Source organism: Brassica oleracea, chromosome C8 (assembly GCF_000695525.1).
Source record: "Brassica oleracea var. oleracea cultivar TO1000 chromosome C8, BOL, whole genome shotgun sequence".
NCBI lineage: Eukaryota > Viridiplantae > Streptophyta > Magnoliopsida > Brassicales > Brassicaceae > Brassica > Brassica oleracea.
This window is the reverse complement of record NC_027755.1, coordinates 40,050,510-40,073,361: the sequence shown is the minus strand read 5'-3', so window position 1 is coordinate 40,073,361 and position 22,852 is coordinate 40,050,510. Positions and strand designations below refer to the sequence as shown.

The 22,852-nt window shown below is 35.7% G+C and overlaps 5 protein-coding genes and 1 pseudogene across 5 annotated transcripts; 2 read left to right on the top strand and 4 right to left on the bottom strand.

The window, feature by feature from the left end:
• Nucleotides 1-1,924: 1,924 nt before the first annotated feature.
• Nucleotides 1,925-3,787, bottom strand: LOC106309874 (dof zinc finger protein DOF1.1-like). Its single transcript, XM_013747015.1, has 2 exons — nt 3,340-3,787; nt 1,925-3,059 (listed from the first exon to the last, which is right to left on the bottom strand). Exons 1-2 carry the CDS (start codon nt 3,364-3,366, stop codon nt 2,151-2,153), a joined length of 936 nt encoding a protein of 311 aa, XP_013602469.1. The 5' UTR covers nt 3,367-3,787; the 3' UTR covers nt 1,925-2,150.
• A 6,546-nt stretch (nt 3,788-10,333) lies between these two features.
• Nucleotides 10,334-11,436, bottom strand: LOC106311037 (uncharacterized protein Mb0911c-like). Its single transcript, XM_013748269.1, has 3 exons — nt 11,253-11,436; nt 10,813-10,975; nt 10,334-10,733 (listed from the first exon to the last, which is right to left on the bottom strand). The coding sequence occupies exons 1-3, from the start codon at nt 11,378-11,380 to the stop codon at nt 10,611-10,613; spliced, it is 414 nt and encodes a 137-aa protein (XP_013603723.1). The 5' UTR covers nt 11,381-11,436; the 3' UTR covers nt 10,334-10,610.
• A 2,001-nt stretch (nt 11,437-13,437) lies between these two features.
• On the bottom strand, nt 13,438-14,116 carry LOC106311059 (annotated as a pseudogene).
• Nucleotides 14,117-14,688: 572 nt separating this feature from the next.
• LOC106309612 (40S ribosomal protein S15a-1) lies at nt 14,689-15,769 on the top strand. Its single transcript, XM_013746672.1, has 4 exons — nt 14,689-14,775; nt 14,987-15,147; nt 15,231-15,391; nt 15,508-15,769. The coding sequence occupies exons 2-4, from the start codon at nt 15,015-15,017 to the stop codon at nt 15,604-15,606; spliced, it is 393 nt and encodes a 130-aa protein (XP_013602126.1). The 5' UTR covers nt 14,689-14,775; nt 14,987-15,014; the 3' UTR covers nt 15,607-15,769.
• Nucleotides 15,770-18,455: 2,686 nt separating this feature from the next.
• Nucleotides 18,456-20,277, bottom strand: LOC106309388 (mitochondrial Rho GTPase 3-like). The gene is made up of 7 exons (XM_013746415.1): nt 20,054-20,277; nt 19,852-19,920; nt 19,498-19,555; nt 19,249-19,407; nt 18,732-19,163; nt 18,554-18,663; nt 18,456-18,486 (listed from the first exon to the last, which is right to left on the bottom strand). The coding sequence occupies exons 1-7, from the start codon at nt 20,275-20,277 to the stop codon at nt 18,456-18,458; spliced, it is 1,083 nt and encodes a 360-aa protein (XP_013601869.1).
• A 1,642-nt stretch (nt 20,278-21,919) lies between these two features.
• LOC106309387 (12S seed storage protein CRC-like) lies at nt 21,920-22,852 on the top strand. The gene is made up of 2 exons (XM_013746414.1): nt 21,920-22,410; nt 22,500-22,852. The coding sequence occupies exons 1-2, from the start codon at nt 21,920-21,922 to the stop codon at nt 22,651-22,653; spliced, it is 645 nt and encodes a 214-aa protein (XP_013601868.1). The 3' UTR covers nt 22,654-22,852.

Below are 22,852 nucleotides of genomic sequence, written 5' to 3'. Positions count from 1 at the left end.
AAAAAAAAAAGAAGAAAAAGAGTAGAGTCAAAAAGCATATCCAAATGATTTTAACCTTACTCTCAAAACGTGGGACTATCATAAAAGTTTGGGGTCCAGTTCAGGACATACAAATCTCTACACGCATTGTTTTGCGTGTCAATCTTTTCTGGACAAAGCTTTGATTGACCCTCTACAGTAAACCTTTAAATTCACCATCTATCTTAATCTTATAACCAATTAAATTACCACCTAGATAAGTAATAAAAAATATTAAATTTTATTTAAAAAATTTAAAATAGTTAAAAAAAAAAATGATGCCTAACAAAACTTTAGATCCTAAACTCTAAACCCTAAATCTAAATCTAACCCCTAAATACTAAACTCAAACCCTAAATCTAAATCTAACCCCTAAATACTAAACTCAAACCCTATACCCTAAACCTAAATAGTAAACCCTATACGATAAACCCAAATCCTAAACTCTAAACCCAACCTGTAAACCCAAATCCTAGACCCTAAACTCAAACCTTAAACTCTAAACCTAAATCCAAATCATAGATCTTAAACCAAACTGTAAACCTTAAACCCAAATTCAAACATTTAGGGTTTAGGGTTTAGGGTTTGGGTTTAAGGTCTACGATTCAGGTTTAAGATATAGAGTTTGAGTTTAGAATTTAGGTTTAGGGTTTATGGTTTAGAGTTTAGGGTTTGAGTTTATGATCTAGAGTTTGGGTTACGGATTTAGGGTTTAGAGTTTGGGTTTAAATTTAGGGTTTAGAGTTTTGGTTTAGGATTTAGGGTTTAGAGATTAGGTTTAGGATTTAGGGTTTAGAGTTTGGGTTTTGAGTTTAAAATTTAAAATTTAGGGTTTTGTTAGTGGTATCATTTTTTTAAATTATTTTTATTTAAAAAATAATAATTTAAAATTTTTATTAATAATTTAACTGGTACTTTAATTGGTTATAAGATGGGTGGTAAATTTAAAGGTTCACTTTAGGAGGTGAACGTAAGTTTTGTCCATCTTTTTTGAACGTATTGTCCATTAATATAACTCCAACTTTTTTTCCTACCGTATTTATAGCTTCTATCATCAGAAATTATACTTCTTATTGCAATATTGCAATATTACTAACAGTACGGTATAATAAAGTTCCTGGTACTTTTTCTTAAAATGCGATACCCATAGTCGCCAAAGTCGTCACATTAGACTCTAGTAGACTACACTGACCAAAACCAATTGATTGTAAATTTGTAAGTAGTCAATTAAAATGCATTATATAAAACCTAGACATCCATTAACATATCTCTTCAAATATAAAATGTGTTGGTTTTACCGTTTTAGCTGTCGTATGTATATAAACGTTCATATCTACCTATTACGCTATTCGCTAAACAGTATTAAGAAAACTACACGTAAGTATGCTTTTTAACCCATGCAAAAGCTTTATTCTTCATTAGTAGTATTTATGTATATCTTGAACATATATATTTAGTTAAAGAATATTTTATGGAGGATCATGCACCCACATAAAACAGACTGGGATCATGCACCCACATAAAACAGACTGACACACAGATTCGTACAAGAAGACTGTAAAAGAAAAAGAAGCTCCTAAAAATATGAGAAAAAAAAGGTATGTTTAAGAGTTTTACAACGTAGCATCCGGAGAGAGACACGGATTTGTATGATCAAATTCCTTTGTCTGCAAACCCTTTTTCACTTTATGAATTATCCTTAACTTTTATATATATTATAAGATTCTCTTTAGCAATCAATAAATGATAAATCATCAGTGATGTTCATTATGGGATCAGGCAAAAATCTATACCTATAAATGGAATAAGTTAGAAATATAACTGAAAACATTATATATTCCATGAGACTAATAGGTATATAAACTGGACTTTACACACACGACACGAATTTGTTGAGAAACAAAGCTAATAACTTCAGAATCAATTCAACCATGAAACCACACAATACAAAAAAAAAAAAAAGAAAAAAAAAGGTTTATATATGTGACACACCTGATTACATATAAGTACGATCTTAAGTTGTATACCACACCTGATTAGATACTTTTTAGTTTGCATGCATTTGATCATGACCATTCCTGGTCATGTAAATCAACCTCCACGTCGTAATATTTATTGACGATCCAATATTCTCACAAGAGTTGGTGATGATCGTTAGAAGAAGGACCCGAGAAATCCGAATTGTTCCAATAGTACTGGTTTGTTTGATTCACCGGATGTGTCAAACCGGAGACCGGTCTAGACAAATTAACCAGATTGGGTTGTTCTTCCATCTTCACCGGACCTGTTTGGTAAATACTGGAATCAACCATGGAAGTAGAGGGAAAAGATAACCCGACGTCGTTTCCAATATTTCCCTCTCCTGACGTTGGATCGAAGAGAGGGAATCCACCAGGCCCCATTAGGTTGTTTTCACTGTTGTTGTTGTCATGAATGTTTCGTTCATTTCCGACATGAAGAAACCCTAAATCATTCATCAAACTCGGACCGAACTGGTGAGCTTGGTTGTTGCCATTAGCAGCAGCTAAGTTCAAACCGATACCTCCAAGCTGAGTGAGATTTTGAAGAGTTGGTAAAAACGGGAACTGATGTTTTGTCCTTAGCTGTCCTGAGCTAGAACTCGGAGCGTTGACCGTGGAAGAAGATTTTGAATTATCATTTTTATTCTTTTTGCTATTTCTCCGGCGGCGTCCACCTTCGGGGACGTCCCTCAATTTGCCGCCATGTGTCCAGTAGCGGCGGCAAGCCTTACAGTAGTGGCGAGGCTGAGTGGGGTTGTAGTTGTTGTTGTAACAGAACTTAGTATTGATGGAGTTGCATCGAGGACACTTTAGGGCTCCCTCAGGCCGAGGAGCTTTGGTTTGGCTCGCTCTCTCCGCCATGAATCCACCAAGCCTCGCCGGAAGACCACTGGAGGCAGCGGCATGGTGGTGGTTAGGGTTAGGGTTTGGTGGGAAAGGTGGAAGTTGGTGAGAAAGTAGTCCGTGGTCATTCACTAAACTTCCATTTTCGTTAAGCTGAAGCTGATTCGGATTCGTAGGCTGAAAAAATTAATCAAAATCAGAATTAATATAAAGAACCAATTAGAAATCAGATATTCCAGACTGGTGTAATTAATTTTGTTTAATAGACAGGAAATACCACATATATATATATATATATGTTGGGATTTTAAAGAAGAAGAAAAGAAGATGAGAATAGGAATATCTTTTGGAAATGAATCAAAACTATTACTAATTAAACGAATCAAAACATCTAAGTTACAAAAGAAAGAGAGAGACAGAGAGAACATATAGTAATGGAAGATCAAAGAGGTTTCACCTGTGACCAATTGGATGAGAAAACCATTGCTCTATGCCCTTTTTATTTCTTTCTACTTTCTTCTTTAATAAAGTTTAATGGATCCTTAGGGAAAAACTCCCAAAGGAAAAACTTGGTGGGGGAATCAAAGAAAAAAAAGGCAAAACTACAGAGATGAAGCAAGACGACCAAAGAGAAACGCGAAGAGAGCACAAAATCAGTAAGGAAAGTGAGTAGAGAGAAGGAGAACAAAGACAAATTAAAGGTGAGAAAATGCTTTGTTAACGAGAAAAAGAAAAGGAGTTTTGGTTCTTTTTATGATTTCTAGACATCTCCTCATGTGTATACGCGTCTATAATCCATCTATGTGATTTTTTTTTTTTTTTCATTCCCTTTTTAGGGTTTGAGTTGGGGAGATTTCTTCACCTATAAGGTTCCTCTTAGAGACGTCTATGGAATAATACATATATAGGGGTACAAATGTCTCTTGAAAAGATTGTATCAAGAGATTATCAAGCTAATTCCTTGGAGAAAAATCTAATTTAATATTACTAATCAAACGCACAGAAAATTTATAAATTTGTGCAAAAATTCCTTTATAAGGTATTTAAAATTCCTTTCAAGTTTAAAACAAATTATGGAATCTATTATCTAACTGATAATAAAGTTAAGTTTTAATTTGCTATATATCTGTTTAATATAATTATTTATTTTAGCCAATAAATGATAATTTAGTGGTAAAAAATTTGAGATACGAGTTTACGTCGTTGCTCAGGGTTAGATTTTTGCTGAGAACAAAATTGCTATTATTTGACAATTTGAGATTAGGTTTCAGTCCCTGCAATTTATATGTTAATCTAGTAACAAATAATATGGCTATTTCCTGACAATGGTCGAAAGACACTTTAAAGGTTAGACAGTTTAGTTAATAAATACATTTTTTTTTTCGAAACTAACCCAACTAAGCGATAGAACATATAAAACAAAACATATTATTTACAATTATAAACCGGAGAGGTTATCTATAAAAGTAGTTATTACATCTACTCTCTTTTTTTGAGCAGCAATATACATCTATTAAAAGCATGTTTTTGCTCTCATCAAATAATTTACACGAGGTAGCTAGGGAGAAATATAATAATACACATACTCTTTCTTTGACTGTCTGTTCTTTATGCTTTCTTCTAAAATTCAAATTAATTTACATATGCTTTCTTCCAAATAATGTGTTAGTGAAAGGACGATTGATGTTTATGCAAACCATGATATTTCGAACCACAATGTCTCAGAAATATTTTTAAAAGTTTTACGAATGCTCTTACAATGTATGGTTTCTTAGAAAATTTCCAAAGCTATAGTGTATTTGGAACTAAAGTTTGTTATAGGTTATTTTCAGAAAGATTTTTTTTTAAATGCAAGGAATAAATTAGTGGCAAGTCATGCATGACTTTACTTTTGTCTTTATGAGTGATTTTAAGTGTATGGGTATGATTAATCAAGAACAATATATATATATATATATATATATATGACATCATAATAATTCAGATGTCAATACCCATATGCCATATTAAAGCATATCATCATCATTCTCCATTACATTTTGGTTGGGATCTTGTCTATTATACGTACTGTGTGGAGTAATTATTTTTCTTCTTCTTTTTTATTGCATCTAATATCGAAAGAGTGTAGACACTAATCAGGCAAATAACAGGTGTTAATATGTATTTAAAAACTTTGTATTCAATGTAGAGACTACATATGAATAAAGAATGAGTTCCACATTTCAGCCAAACGGTCTTCACCCAAGAGATATCGGTGAGTGGTGGTGGTGACCGGTGATCACAAGGCAACTTATGCATAAGAAGATGGGTAAACTAAACTGGTTCTGGTGTACTTAACCTCCAAGAACATTTAAATTGATTTAATCAAATTCTTGACATATAAATTGAAGTTTGCTTACTTAATCAAACCTTAATTTAATAGTATAATGATTATACATTCAATACAAAAAAATGAAATCATGAAGATTCGTATATTTTTACGATTTTTCTTATCTACATTTTATTAGACCTAAAGTACGTACTAGAAGAAAATTCAACGTCACTGGTCTTCTAGTAGATAATGAAATTTTGTTTTGAAGTGAAAATATATAGTCTCTCGTTTGCGACTACAACTTTTATATATTGAGCCAAAATATTATGTAGCAAAACGTACTACTTGTTAAAAGAACCTTACATTTTGCAGTTTTGTCTCTACATTAATTTCTCTACTCTTTTTCTTTTTATCCTTTTGATCTTTCTCTTATCTCTTCATTGATCACTCGTTTGGTTTTTTGATGTCATGACTCATTTCGTTTATAAATTGCGAAACCTCTTTTGCAGAAAGGGACAGCCAATAATATCCTACTTGCAACATTATTATAACACACTGCTTCGAATGGGCCAAAACTCTCCACCGCGAATAATCTTTTAATATGTTTTCTCAATAAGCTAAAAAGAGAAGAAAAAAAATATAAGGACGTTCATGCATGAATCCATCACGCAGACCTTTTCATATACCAAACCATCATGTACACTCTTATCGTTCTTCGTCTTCTTTCGCCCTTTAAAGTTGATGATAAATACGCATTTGAGATTAAGTTACTTTTCCAGATTTTCCTTGGAAAATGTGTTTCACTTATACCAAATTCATCTATATCCATGTCTAATATACTGTATGCTTACAGTCGTACGCATCATGAATATGGAATTATCGAGAAATGATTACCTATTTTTTTGTAAACCAGAGAAATGAATACTTATAAATTTATAATTAACATATAATTCAAACTAAAGGGTAGTCCTGAACGTTCCTTCACTTTTATGGAGACTTTTGATATAAATGCTACCGAATTTGCAAGTCACGTATGCCGCTCAAGCACGATCACCTTGTCCTGTCACCGGATGCAATCTATAGGCGAATGGACAAGGAAATGCGAAATACTATCACTGCTAGGAGAAAGAGGAAGCTCTCCTCAACCTTATGGCTAAGTGGAAGTGTGTTGACAATTTGTTTTGCTCATTTGCATGCAATTTTGTTACTACCTTTTTTATAATCTTTTTTTTGGGCAAGGTGTAACATAATCTAGATCTACTATACGTATAAATCTAACTTTCAGTTTAACGATATTTACCCTTTAGCAAATTAAAAAAAAAATCGTAGTGCAAAGTAGCAAAGATTATTCAAAGTGAAAAGTCTCTCCTCTTAATTTTTGCTAAACATGCAAAAAGAGTTCGTCACATGAACGTACGATTGTCTTATACTACAGTTTACTGGTTAGTAGTGTCGTCAAACATGTATGCGGTAGTACCGCAGTGGTATTGCCTCTAGGGCTGCGGCATATAACTAGGTACATCCTTAAGTTAGGTTTCATGCAAGCACTGCGTGTGAACCATTTAAGCGGTTTTGGTTTGCGGAGAACCCTTTGCCAATGGCAACTCACTCTCTAGAATTAGTCGAACGCTTCAAACCACACTTGAATATCCTATGCTAAATTAGAAATAATTAGTGATTTCATAGGTTTTAAAAGGTTTGAATTACGTGTTTTTGTTTAGTAAATGTAATTTAAATGTTTTAGACAATTAATAATGGAAATAGTATAAATAAAACGTGGAAGAAATGATAAGGACAGGAAACAAAAGCAAGAACATTAGTGGTGTGGGAATCTGATTCCTTGTCAATTAATTGCACCGCCGTCACCCTCGGCTTTTTTCCTCTTAAGCTTTTTCTCTGTAAAAAGCTTACTCCTTAATCTTTTGTACCTGTAATTTAAGCTACACACATATGTATACCTCACATGTCCACATACATACGTGAATACATACATATAAGTACATTCTAGTTGGAAATAATTTAACTAGAGCTAAAAGGTTGTAAAGGCTTAAGTGAAGGTAGTAATCTTGAAAGAAATTATACTAGAATCATAGCTTCTAATTTTATTTTGTTTTAGTTCCCTCCATCTTGATATAAGTGACATTTATTTGGTTGTGATTTGTAGGATTCAAACTTTTATGATTTACTTATCAAACAAGGTGGGTTTCATTGTTTCCAATTCCAACACATGATTGTGTATGGTGACGCAATTGTTTTTATGTATCACAAGTTTTAGTAAGACTATCATATAAAGCAACAACAAAATAAACATCAAAATTCAAAACGAACGCATGAATTGTAAGTTATCAGTTCTTCAATTTTTTTTTTTGTTTCACCATTTTCCTTCTAGACATTTTTCTTTTGTTCGTGTGTATTTTAAAGTTGTAGTTTCCTTTCAGATACTTTTTGTTCATTAGCAATTTCTTGAGTAAACAAAAATAAGAGCGCAAATTCAACAATTGGCTAATTTATATACAATTTGTTTCGCAAAGTGAGAAAAAAAAAACAACTTTCAATTTATACCAAAAGCACCCTCAACGACAAGATACTATTTTAGTATAAAATTATTTTGATATATATTTATTATGTAATTTTTTGTTCTTTTCAAAATTTAGAAGCGAGCACTTCTAGCCCTTTGGTTACCACTTAAAATGAGAATTAACTGATAGATTTCTATGTTACAAAAAAAAGAAAAAACTAATAGGTTTCTAAAAGGTACTTTGCAGGTTCCTTTGAGAACCTGTTTCTCTATATCTTTCAAAATTTGTATTTGTTTTTTTTTTCTTTCAGATATTCAATAAGAACTTGCACGTTTGAGGTGCTCTAAAGGATTGCCAGTATCTAATTGGAATTCCTAACACTATTGTGTTATGGTTCTTAAGACTGAGATATCTATTTCATTGGTCATGCTCTAAGAGCCTCGATACTAGTCTCTATGTTTTCGTTCAGGAGTTTCCCGATCACGTGACAAACATATATATTTTTTTTTTTTTGAAACACAAGAACTTTCATTAAAATCATCAGAATTGTTAGGTGATACAATTAAATGCAATCTCATCTGCAAGACATTGTTTTGCCAAACCATCGGCTTCACTATTTTTCACTCTGGATATCCAGCGAAAAAAGATAGTTTCGAAAAAGCCTGCAAGCGAAATGATGTCGGCTGTGATGCCGTAGATTTCGATTGCTGTTGATCCTGAGTTCACCGCCTGGATTAGCTGCGTTGAATCCGACTCGCAGCAGACGTTTGTGTAGCCTAATCGTTGACAGCTCCAGACTGCTTCACGGAGTGCGAGTCCCTCCGCAATCAACGGGGAGACGACAAAAGGTGTTGCTGTTGAGAAGGATCGAGTTCGATCGTCAGCTGTTATTGTCCAGCCGAGTCCCGCTGTTAGACAATCCGATCTCCATGCCGCGTCTGATCGTACAATCACACAATGTTCTGGTAAGGTCGCTGCCGCTGAGGTTAACTGTGGTTTCTTCTACTCCTTGAACTGACTAGCTTCCCATTCTCGTGCAGCTGAAACAACTTTGGTAACTATGTCCTCAGGGGAAAGCCATTTGTCGTTGAAAATGGTGTTGTTTCTAGCCTGCCAGATTTGCCATAATAGCCAAGGCGCTAGACAGCTCTTTGAGACTCCAGTTGGGGGTAAGCTGACCTTTGCACACAGGCTAGTCCACATTGTCTCTAAATCTAGTGTTCCTCTATTCTCAAAGTTAGGTGTTATTGGAGCCGTAGCCCACACCTGCACAAAGCGGCAGTCAAAAAATAGATGATTTATAGATTCAGGCATACCACACATTTTGCACTTCCCTTCTGTTGCAATGTTCCGCATCCTAAGTTGTTCACCCACCGGCAAGGCTCCGTGGAAAAACTTCCATACGAAGAGCTGGATCTTTGGGGTTGTTTGGAGATTCCAAAAACACTTCCGCCAGTCTGTTCTGTTTTCCATGTCTTGGGCCTCAGCTTCAACTTCTCTCGTCGCTCTTGATGCTGCATATCCCGTTCGAACAGAGTACTCACCGTTTGGAGTTAGTAGCCAGATTAGCTTGTCGGGAGCTCCAGTGCGGCTTGGTTTGATTGCTCGCACAGCCGCTTCAGCATGGGGGAGTATCGTTTGGATCTTTCCTGCGTCCCACTCCCTTGTTCCGGGAACAAACAGGTCTGAAACCGTTGTGTTTATCCAAGCCTCTGGTGCGGGTCCAAAGGGGCGTACTTGTGATGTTTGGCTCAGCCATGCATCATCCCAGATATTGATACTGCAGCCATTTCCGACTGCCCAGCCTGTATGTTGTGTTAGCAAGTCCCGGCCAATGAGCACTCCCCTCCAGCCATGAGATATTGCATCAGTTTCGCTCACAGTCATCAACCCTTCATATTTGCAATATTTATTCAGTAGAATCCTGCCTAGGAGGCTATATGGTTCTTGTATCAATCTCCAGCTCAGTTTTGCTAAGTAAGCATCGTTAAAACTCTACACGTCCTTGAAATCGAGACCTCCTTGTTCCTTTGTTCTTGTCATTGTCGACCAAGAGACCCAATCAATTTTTTTGTTGCCATCCCGATCGTCCCACCAGAATCTTGTGAGAGCCGACTGTATTCGCTTGCATAGTGAAGTTGGGAGTTTAAAACAAGTCATTGCATGGGAGGGGATTGGTGAGAGTACGTGTTTGAGCATCGTCATCTTCCCAGCAGGGATAAGAACCGATTTGTCCAGCTCTTTGCCTTTTGTTTGATCTTCTCGACGATGGAGGTGAATAAGTCCCGTTTCCGTCTTCCGAAGTGTTCCGGTAACCCCAAATACTTTCCAACTCCACCCTCTTTTTGTATGTTGAGCTTGTCAAGTATGTTGAGCTTGTCCTTGATTAATTGCTTGAGTTCGCCTGGTGCTCTCTTCGAGAAGGTGACTGACGACTTGTCGGTGCTAATAAACTGACCTGATGCTTCTTCGTAGCGGGTTAATAGTCTATGCAGTGACAAACATATATATACATATATATGTTTTCTTTCGTGTTAAAATACAAAACAAATGAAAATTCTTTGATCATTAGTAATGCTTAATGGTAATTTTCAAATGTTTAGCTAGCAAGGAAAATGGTATCAAAATAATAGTATGATCTGATATCTTACCCCCTGCCTGATTACAAATTCCTTATTTTCAGCGGATAACTGAGCCTCGCCGATTATTTGTTTAAACGAAAAAACTATTGATTTTGGTTTCAAAAAAAACAAATACATCTCTCTTTACATTATTGGTCTAGCGTTCTACTAAACTAAGAACATTTAATCAAATATGTTCGAGTTACTTCAGTAGGGGCACGTGAACCCGTGACACACCTACGGACGTCCGCCCCGTGATCCACTCTTTGATTGGTACTCATTTAACGTGGCTACCAATGCGGACAACGATGCCGTCAATGTCTCGCACGTAACCAACCTTCTGTCCCCATTCCTTGTCCTCTGGCTCGCTGACAGCCACCGCACCGTTCTCGACAGCCCTCTACACAACGCATCATCTCACTCTTATAAACAAAAAAATCAAATAGGTTGACATAAGAAAGTACAGAGACAGCGTATACCTTGAAGGCGGCATCAACATCCGGGTAACAGAAGCAGACTTCGATGGGTGTTCTCTCACGGTCTGAACGCGTAGCCTGTACCTTCCCTGTTAAGTCGTCGGTCTCATGCTGGTGACGAGGTGTGAACGCTATCGTCGTTTGTCCGCTCTCTAGCTCCCCCCACCTGTACATGCATCAATTAGTCTCCCTCAGCACAAGCTAGAAGCAAGAATAAAAATTGTGGCAAAAACAGGAAGAAAAAATGCTTGAAAATTGATACCATAATTACAAACTCAAGAATATATATATTAGTATTTTTTTCCTGAATATGTTTGGACTGGATTTTCACACCAATGGAATCTCAAAATCTAGAGTTTTCAATTCTTTAAGATATACGATCCGATCGAAACATTTGCGTTTCTATCTTTACACAATATAACAGTTATGAAATATATACAAACCTGTGGGACTCGTCAAGACGACGGACGTTGTGACCAAAGGCTCTAGAGTAGAATTCTACGGATTTGGCCACGTCCTTCACGTACACAACCGTGTAAGCAAACGCCGGTCTCATGATATTCGACGCCATTCTTTTAATCCCTTCTGGCCTTCTGATTCTCCAATCCAAAATCCGATCCTTTACAATCACAATGGTCAACCCTGTAACCTGACGTCTATATTTGTAAGATCTCTCTTTATGGTGAGCTCAACACGTGGGCGACTGCATGCAACTTCGTGTCTAGGCTCTTTGCTGCCACGTGAGCTAGCTTTCGCATATATTCAATTGGGCTTATGATTATAATGGGCTTTTACCCTATAGTTTTGAATCTTTGTTTGGCATGATTAACCCCGGTCTATTAGCCGGAGTTCTTAACTCATGATTTGACATTTTTTTTTTACGTTTTTTGACTAAGAGATGGCTTTTATATCTCTTATTTAAGAGACGGTTCTTAGTTTTTTTTAGTTAAAATTTAAAAAAAGTTAAGAACCATCTATTAGCCGAAGTTAAGAATCTCGGTTAAGAGACTGGGGTTAACCATGGTCTAACATGTTTAAAAAAGAATTTTCAAATTTCAAAATTATTTAAGAGTGAGTTTAGGTGTCGGCAAAATTTTTGAAAGTATTTACGATTTGTTACTGTATTTCTTATTTAAAATGTGAATACCTAAGAGCATCAACAACGTGGGCTCTTAACCCGGTTGCTTAGTGTTTTTAGGTTTAAAAAAAAAAAGAAAATTGTGTAATTAAAGAAGAAGCATTGCTTAATTAAGGTTCACAAGAAGCGTTGCTTATGTAACACGTGTCAGACATTCACCGTTCTTCCTCTCTCTCGACGAAATCGTATGATGCCGCTCTCTCTTTTCTCGATCACACGTCTCGAAGCCGGAGACTTCCGACGGAGTTGTGTCGCGACCTGTTCGGACCTCGTTTCAGGCTGTCTCTGACTGCCTTCGGACTTCTCCTACGTCTCTCGTCGCCAGATCCTCTTTTCTCGTCACTGCATAAACCCTAGCTTTGTGGATTCAATTCGTTATCATGGATCAACAGCCAGAACCAGTTACTTACGTATGCGGAGGTAACCATAATCGGAACTTAATAAAACAATCTGTATCGCGTATGTTAAAGATGGTAGCTTTGTGATTTTGAAAGGTTTAAACTTGTTCTTCTCATCATAAGAGAAGAGATGATTTGTGAAGACATGCCTTTTTTGAGTACGTTTGTGTATTATTTTGAGGAGGAGCTCTGCTTATCAAGCTTATCCCAAGCAGCCTCAGACATTACACAAGTTCTGAATGATTTAGTTTGCTAAACTTGTTTTTCTGAATTGGTAGATTGTGGACACGAGAACGCTTTGAAGTCTGGGGATGTGATCCAGTGCAGAGAGTGTGGCTACCGTATTCTCTACAAGAAGCGCACAGTGAGAGAGACTCACTTACCTCGATAAATCCTTCTTTGAATCTCTTTTGGTATTGTTCTTATGTTAGACTCTGATAGCATGACAACTTTTAAGAAGCAGTAATTATACAATACAGTGCAGTTGAGGTATGACTTCCTATGGGCTGCTGAGACTTTTACATCGAGAGACTGATCAACTTGGTCTTGTTCAAGCAGTTATTGTGGTTTGGTCTTGTTCAAGCTCAGGATTGGTCTTGTTCAAGCCGTTATTGTTGCTGGTACTAGGAGCTTTTGCTATTATTGGTCTTGTTCAAGCTCAGGATCAACAAGGTATCCACTTCTTATCTTAATGTTTTGTGTCTTGAAACACTTCTACTCTTTACGATTCATGTCTCTTGTCATGACTACGATGGTCTTACTTGTATTCTTGTGAACTCTTGTAGAGTGTGCTTGAAATGTTTTGTGTCTCAATGTTTAATTTTTTTTTAAAGAACCCCTAAATAAGATACTTGTTTTGGAGGACAACAATTTAAAGGTTTCTTAAATTAAGTACTTAACACCCATTTATTACTAAAAAAGTGATTAAGAACTCCATTAGGGGTGCTAGGGTTAATGGTGCTCTAACACATTCAAATTGTTGGAAGTCTTAACCAAACCACACTTATCTAAAGATGCAAGAATGCAAAATATCATACGACTCAGCTTAAAAGAATCAGCGTATAAATGGTGTACGTATCTAGTTTTGCGTTGCAAATTTTCTTTTTGGTAAAAGCGTTGCAAATTATTTTATAAAAAATAAAAATGTATTGATTACAGTTTTCATACATCGTCCCCGTTCTCTGTCCCAAAACATGATCGGATCAAACATGCAGACGCCGTGACTAACCCCCGCGAAAATAGAAGGCACGAACAAATCGAAACGCGATCGCTTCACCATGTGAGAAGGAACACACACACTCTCCCCCGGAAAATCCATCGGAATCTTCACGAACCCATCTCCTCCCCCGCACGAAGACGACACCGTAGACACAAACGCCAACTCCGGAGCGAAAGAAGCGACTGCTACAGTGAACATGAGGAGCACCGTCCACGTTGTAGCCTGAAAGATGACCGGCCAACGCGCCGAGACTCTCCGGAGAAACGGCTCCATTAGCGATGGAAAACGGTGAAACATTCCGACCAAGATTCAAGCGGGTTGTTTTTGGCATTTAAAGCAAAGCTTGTTGGGCTGTCTTCTTTTGATGATGTCGTGGTTTTTGTGTGTGGAGAGGCTGCTTCTTGCACGTTTAACTAACTGCTTCTCTTTTCTTAAGACACGAAGTTGTTAGTTACGAACTTACCCCTTACCTTTTGAACTCTTCTCATCTTTTGCCCTTCGTTTCCGGGTCTTCCCCTTCCCCTTCCCCTTTCAGGCTCCCACGTTTTATGTCTACCTCGTCAGAAACATTTTGTTCTGTTTTTCAATTAAAATATAATCAGCTTGTGGTTTTTAATTAGACATAAAACAATTTTCAGACGTATTTTAGCAATTTATAATTGAGATGCATTGTTTAGCATTTACTTTATTTGGAGTATGGAAGAATGTGGGCTTAATATAATATGACAATGACAGTGATTATATGTTTTTTTGTGGATATGCCAAAGCTCTTTCATTATAGTTTAGTGTTGGTTCACCTAAATCTGATGCTGATGTCCTGAGTGTGACATGAGATTACTATAGATAAAGTTTACAACTAAATCTTTAATTCCTCCATTTCAGTAACTCCAATTAGCTGAAATTGCAAGATCAAACTGGACACTGTTCATTTCAGTAACTCCAATTAGATGAAATTGCAAGATGAAATTGGACTCTGTTCAAAATAACTATAACAAGCCCACAAATCTCTTCTATATCCGTAAAATTACTAGTGATCCAACTGAATAAGCCCATTGGGCTTTAAAGGAAGCTCAGAAACGCAGCGTTTTATTTTATATTCTTTAGTATAAAAATCGAAAAGAAAACCCTAGCACTCCCTCTCTCTTCTTCCTCACTTCGCTTTCTTCTCCGTCACTGAGCGACGACCTGCCTCTCGAGCTGCCAAATCTAAGGTACCACACTCCCTCCACTCTCGTGTTCTTCATATAGAGAAATGAGCGCAAGCTCGTTCGATCTTGGCTTTAGTTTATCGATTGTTTCGCAATTGAGAGCATATAGCATCTGAGAGCTTGTGTTAGGTAACGTTCATAGTAAAATTAGTTAAGTCTCAGCTTTCGATTTACTTTGTCATTTGTTTGATTTGTTACCTGTGTTGTGAATTAGAGCTTGAGCTTTAGGAGGAAAAGGAAAAATGGTGAGAATCAGTGTACTCAACGATGCGCTCAAGAGCATGTACAATGCGGAGAAACGAGGCAAGAGGCAGGTCATGATCAGGCCTTCTTCCAAAGTCATCATCAAGTTTCTTATCGTCATGCAGAAGCACGGTTTGTTTTTTTTTTCTTCTCCCACCACCACCATTTTTAATTAATTTATATTCCCCAATATTATTGAGAGTTTCGTTACTTAGGTTACATCGGTGAGTTTGAGTATGTGGATGACCATCGATCCGGCAAAATCGTTGTGGAGTTAAACGGAAGGTTGAACAAGTGTGGCGTCATCAGCCCACGTTTTGATGTTGGTGTCAAGGAGATTGAAGGTTGGACTGCTCGTTTGCTTCCTTCCCGACAGGTAATTCGTTCTTCTTGTCCCCTTTTTTTTTCTAGCTACTAGATGGCAAGAATCACTTAATTCAAGGATTAAAGTCTTAAATGTTATTAATGAGTTTGACGTATTGTAATGTGCAGTTTGGTTACATCGTTCTGACTACCTCCGCGGGTATTATGGACCATGAAGAAGCCAGGAGGAAGAATGTCGGGGGCAAGGTCCTCGGCTTCTTCTATTGATATGTTTTATTCTGAATCAATTACTCTTTGTTTTTTTTTTCTCTCTTTTGAATTTTGTGGGTAACTTTTGGTTGGATTGTGGTTAAAATTGCTCTTGTCTCGAGTTATTTAAAGTTTCATTCGGACAACAGCTATCTCAAGTATCCAGTTTCGTCCAAGTCTAGCACCTTTCTTATTCATATCAATGAGAATGACTTGAATGAAGACCGTTTGGCAAGTATTTGAAGGCTTGTCTGTAATGTAAATCGAATGTAAACTAAAGTTTGGCAGGCTTACGTATGTAAACTTGTTCTGATCATAACGATCTATTAGTGACGTGTTGTTATTGAACACTTATCATTTTACATGGCCAGTTGATCTAGTATCCAACATCTTTCATTACTGTATTTTGTAAACGATCCGGTTTAAAACGTCAGATACTGCAGCTGATGTAACTTGTTAATTCGTTAGACCAAGAAACCTTCTATATGCCAGCTAGAGAGAAAATTTAAGCAATGGCGTAATATAATTTCGGAGATAATTAGTTATGTGATTTATATAGCCGCTCATGTAGCTGTAGTTTAGTGGTAAGAATTTCACGTTGTGGCCGTGGAGACCTGGGCTCGAATCCCACCTGCCACATTTTTAACATATTTTTTTTATACGGGCCTGTAATTGGAATTCTGGTTATTAAACAATACACTGCTGGGCCGATACATATTTTATATGGTCTTATAGTTTTATAGTTGGTTTTCTGCATAAGAAACAATGGTACTGCTGGGCCAATATATTTGTGTTTACATGAACATTTTTTTCTTCCAGAGAAGGAAAACTAATCGTTAGGAGGAATGTGTAGATTTGTATAATCATAATCAATGGATAAAAAGATTTTGATACCAGTAAGTGATCTTCCAGTGTTCTATCATTAAATTTTAAACTAATCCGTCACATTTTTTCGTTTGGATTAAGTAGAAAAAGATTTCAAAGTTGTGTTTACAGACTGTCTTTTTGTTTGAACAGATGACTGTTACCAATTTGTATTATTGGATAAATCCGTAAAGAAACGTAGATAATTAAAGTCCAGTCAGCAGATTCCCATTCTTAGAAAAAAATCGGAGTAATTATAGAATCAGAAATTATGTAAAATAAACAAACGACAAGTTAAGATAATATTTCTTCATTTCACCCTTAATCCTATCCTAAGATCTAAAAAAAAGGAAAACATAATATTAGGATGACCAAATTGAAAACACATAAGGTAAAAGATTGAAATCTACCATATATTAAGGATCCGGTTAATCCAATAATACAGCACTTTTCAGTAGTTTTATTCAAAAAAAATGAAGAACGTGATGGACAAATCTGAATTATCTGTGAAAGCATCATTATTCGCTAGAGTCAATATCAAAAATTTACAAAATATGGAAATAAATAAATGATAAGATCGTGGATATATAGAAATGGATTAACTTTGAATTAAAACATTAAATGCAATAGTTATCACAAAGTAAATCATACCGCCTCTCGTAACGCATTGACCCTCCTCCTCTCTTGTATATATACGTGTCGCATCTCATTCACTGTTCATATCAAACATTCACTTTTTTACTAGATCTTTTCATTGCTCTCTCCGTCATCGATCTTTGAGGTTTTAGAGAAAAGTTGAAACGATGGAGTTGGATCTTACACCAAAGTTGCCGAAGCAAGTGTACGGAGGAGATGGCGGATCTTACTTTGCATGGTGCCCTGAAGAGTTGCCGATGCTTAAAGAGGGAAACATTGGAGCCGCAAAGCTTGCTCTTAAGCAGCATGGCTTCGCTGTTCCTCGTTACTCCGATTCCCCTAAGGTTGCCTATGTTCTTCAAGGTTAGGATTATATCTCTTTTTGTCCTGTCTTGTCAACTTTTTGTGTATATCATGCAGTTTTTTATAATAGCTTCGATTTATATCATTTTGAAAATCTTTACAATTGAAATTATGATCCCTAAGCCCTAATATAAGTCAAATAGATTACATAGTGTATGCCAAAACATAGCCCTAGGTTGATCTGATAACATGTGTGTTTGTAAGTAGGACCAGTTTTGTGTGTGGTTAAGTATGCTTGATAAAGTACCAGGTCTAAGATTTTGGCCATAAATAATTAGTAAAAGTTTTAATATTTTTTAAAAAAATTAAGACCTATTTATATATATTATTTTTAAAAAAAATTGAGGGGTCTGATAATTTGTGGGATTATGAGAGCTTCTAAGTGTTTTAACCGTGATGAAGCACACGAACAAAATAAAAAAGGAGTGAAGTAACCGTAAGTATTTGAGAGAGAAGAGAAATTTGAGAATTTAAGAGAATGAGAGGATTTGTGAGATTGAGAGAATGAAAGAAATGTTTGTATTGAATTGTGTGTTTAATTGTGTAACATACATGGTGTATTTAAAGGAAACAAAAGCAATAAGCACTCAATGGTGGAAGAATAAATAACTAGTAGTGGACTAGCCACTCCTCCCCATTTGGTAAGTGATATGACCACTTCTCCCACTTCCTCCACTACTTCCCTTTGTTTAATTCTTCATGTCAACATATCTATGTTTACAATTTTTTCTTTCTAAGATTGTTTTGTTATGTTATAAACATGTGCATTGAATATTAGCATATATATAAAATTTCTTCCTGTTTATTTTCTTTTTGTTTGCTTATAGTAGTCGATATTTTTAATTTTATTTTAATAGAATTACTTTGGAAAATTTAAGATTTTTATAAATATTATAAGTATTAATTATGAAGTTGATTAAACATATTTTTGATATTTTTAAATTACATGTTAATATTTTTAAAGCATAGTACTCTCAATGTAGCAACTCATTAGTTGGAGTATCTTACATGTCACTCTCTTCATGGTTAATTTTGCTGCGTGCAGATAGAAAGACTACATTATATTCAAATTTCGTGATCTTTTGAAAGTAGAAAAAGTTACCTTTCAGGTGCAGTTTCAAAGAGAGATTCCATCATTTGAGGTCCCAAGTTATTGAAACGGTGATAGACTCTCCTTAAGGATCCAATAGCTTCATTTGTCAGCTCAACACTCTGCACAAAAACCAAATCAGAACAGCAGCAAGTAATCACAATAGAGTTATATTTCTGAAGATGTTTACCTGATCAAGTATGCGTTTGAATGATGAATAAGGAATCATCTCATCTACAAGTCTTATATCATTGTTGTATCCGAATGTCCTAAGCATAGTCCATAACGTTCTGAGTTTTCTATCCATGATAAGCTTTGTGATTAGAACCAAAAAGCCATCTACTGTGAGGCTGTTTTCTTTGACTCCTTCAGGACACAGTTCTTGAACAGATTTTATTAATGCTCTACAACGAGAAGGCATCAATGGTATACTGAAGCAACGAGCATTAATATGGTTAAAGCCGTCGTCACTGAGAATGTAATCATTGTCACATGCATTGAGTTCAAATATATGTTCCAAGGCAGCAACACATCGAGGCTTCAGTGAATTGGTTACTTGATCATATACGGGTCCTATATGGTTCATAGCCGCTATTTGCGCTTGCACAAAAACCGCTTGAGCCTGCTCAAAAAATCAGTTTGGTCATTTTCAGACATGAAGTATAGTAAAAAGTTGTAATGCTTTAGAGTGTTAAGATCTCACTCACAAGCCAACTGATATCAGATAGCCTCGGAGCAGACCACTCAATGCATATCTCGATTTCTCGACATTGTTGCCTTATAGGTGTTGTTATCTCTTTAGTGTCGATTGTATTGTGTTCCTTTTGGATAACACTATAACCTGCTACTACGATAGGGACTCTCACCTATGTAATATAAGGGTCAGAAGACAAACATTTAATAAGAAAAAGGTACATAATTGATTGATGAAGACATAAGAAAGAAGGAAAATAAACCTTTAAATGTCGAAACAGAAGAAGCCAATATTCACTCAAACGGTCCAAAGTCTCTAGTCTATCAGATCTCTTAGAAACACAAAGAGTTACAAGAACAACTTTTCTTATTAGCTTTAGAAACTACTCAAAACTAAAGCTCTCAATATGTTTCTCTTCGATCATATGAAACACCTCTCCATTAGACCTATATTTATATGAAAGACAATTTCCTTTAACATGTGGGATATGGAAAACACAAATCTAACCTAAATAGAAACTTACTTTTCCTATTTCTAGGTTTCCTTATTATGTTTATCTTAACATATTAAACATCTAATAATATGTTAAGTTTCCACAAGCTTGGAATTATCCAACAGTCTATCCATTGCAAACGTTGCATCTGCTTCCTTGACTTCCCTAATGATATCTCCCTTGTCTTCTGGTCTGCAAATGTTATTAACAGAGACATCAATAGAAAAAAAAACCATTATGTTTAAATATAAACCTACCCACAGAACATTATTATATGAATCCCTTAATGATGTCCATACAAACACAAATCATAATAAACATTTACCTCAAAGAAGTGTCGATAAGGGTAAACAGAACATCCTCAGAGCAATATTCAGAAGGTAAATTTGTGTAAGGTAACAGAGGAGGGATTCTAGGATCAGGATGGTTATGATCAGTTACTGCAGCCATGATCAAACTTGATTTCCTAGTTCTTGTCTCACCAACCACAACAATTCTTACCAGTTTTGTCGAGCCATGAGATTCTCTCAAACCAAAACCACTCATCATCTTAGTTGGAGTATCTGTACTCAGCCCTAAGAACAAAGAATTGATCTATTGGTTAAATTTTATGCATTACTTAGCAGAGATTTATGATATTACAAGTTTACGGGCCTAAATGGTGACCACCTTGAACTAAAGGAACGAGAGGAAATATTACGTTACTAATAATTCCCTTTTCTTTTTACATACATTAGTAATTTTTTACATAAATGGACACACACAATTTCTCTTTGTTCCTCTTTGTATATGGAACGATAGAACAAAATTATTTCCTATCAACTTTAACAAGGAACTAAATGGAAAATAATAAAACTTGGTAAATATCTATTACCATGAACTAGAAAATTAACATTTTCATTAGTGGTCCACGTCCATTGCTTCTATTATATATTAAAAATAATAATTCTTTCAACATAACCTAAACAAGCGTTTAGAGTTTTACCGCAAGACGCACACACTTTTTTTTTGTCAAACAAAAGATACACATTTTTATTACAATTTTAAGCGAGTTCTATAATCTAATAAGATTGAGATGGAAAATAACATAATATTTTGTATGTGTTTGTTAGATATCATGTCATGTTCAATAAACACTAGCAGATCACGTCGTGGACGTCAATCCAATGGTGGGCAAGAACTACGACCGATGGTGGAACAGCTCGTAAAAGGACATATATCTATGTTTACAATTTTTTCTTTCTAAGAATGTTTTGTTATTTTATAAACATGTGCATTGAATATATATCAAATTTCTTCCTTTTTATTTTCTTTTTGTTTGCTTATATTAGTCGATATTTTTAATTTTATTTTGATAGAATTACTTTGGAAAATTTAAGATTTTTATAAATATTATAAGTATTAATTATGAAGTTGATTTGACATATTTTTGATATTTTTAAATTATATGTTAATATTTTTAACGCACACTACTCTCCATGTAGCAACTCATTAATTGGAGTATCTTGCATGTCCCTCTCTTTATGGTTAGTTTTTGCGTGTTTCTTTTACCTCATCGCTGCACGGAACCATGACCCAGAAAATATCTGATTTGAGCATCAAACAAAGACTTTCTAGATGAAATATCGTGGATCCGATATGTTACTTCCTTGTATTGGTCCGTCTATACTCTAACCACTATTGGTTATGATACTTGTCATTTTCTATACGCTTTTCAAACTAGGACTAACAACATACTTGTTGGTAACCTTACCAATTTGGTACTCCATCGAAACTGTTGTAACAATGTTTATTTTCTTTTGAAAATTGTGTGAGATCATATCACTTTTAATCTACTCTATTAAAAGAGGAGTACACATTAGAATTAATTTTTACCTCATGTGTTATTTATAAGGGTGTCAAAATGAGCTATAGCTCATAATCTAACTCAGCTCAACTTGTTTTTTCATGAGCACGATCTCTATATTTTAAGCTCATTTAATAAATGAGTTTAATGATCGAACTTAAATTAAATCACGAGTTATATGAACAATTTTTAATGAACATGAGCTGGCTCATGAGCTTGTTCATTTTTATACTTACAATTATATATAATATTATATATATATATATATTATATTTGGATAACTTCTATTTTTATGTAAAAAATAGATAATTTATATATTTATCATATTTATCTTCTAAAATTAAAATGTTCGTAGGCAGAGCTTGGGATTTGGACGAGACCACAGTGAAGACACTCGTCGGTTCTCAAACCGGCAAAGGCATTGTGAAGCTCGGTGAGGATTTCAAGATGCCAGAGCCCAAGGTAGTGGACCGTGATGGGTTTGTGATTAACTGTTTGGAGGCTCCTCTTGATGTTGACATCAAGGACGGTGGGAGAGTCGTTGTCTTGAACACCAAGAACCTTCCTCTTGTTGGGGAGGTTGGGTTTGGAGCTGATCTTGTTCAGATTGATGGACATTCCATGTGTTCGCCTGGTTTCTCTTGTGACTCGGCTCTTCAGGTGACTTACATTGTTGGTGGGAGTGGAAGAGTTCAAGTGGTTGGTGCTGATGGGAAAAGAGTTCTTGAAACTCATATCACTGCTGGTTCTCTCTTCATTGTTCCAAGGTTCTTTGTGGTTTCAAAGATTGCTGATCCTGAAGGCATGTCTTGGTTCTCCATTGTGACTACTCCTGAGTAAGAACACGAGTCCTTGCACTCTTTGAGTTTTTTTTTTTTTTTTTAAATTGAAAGAAACTAAGAGTTTGTTTATGACGTTTGTGTAGTCCGATTTTCACACACTTGGCTGGGAGGACATCTGTGTGGAAGGCTTTGTCTCCAGAGGTTTTACAGGCTGCGTTTAAGGTTGATCCAGAGGTGGAGCAGTTGTTCCGCTCAAAGAGGACTTCGGATGCAATTTTCTTCCCTCCTTCCAAGTGAAGAAGCAGAAGAGAGGAGAACAAGAACCAGCTTATCTTTAATTGTTGTTTTTAGTGTCTCCTTGTGATTCAAGGAACTATTCTTAGTCTATCATATTTGGGGGTTTGATTCTCTTCCTGTTGTTTTTTTTTCAACCGGTTCTTGTTCTCTTTGTTAAGGTTTTATTGAAATAAAAGACATATAAAGTCCCTATTTTACA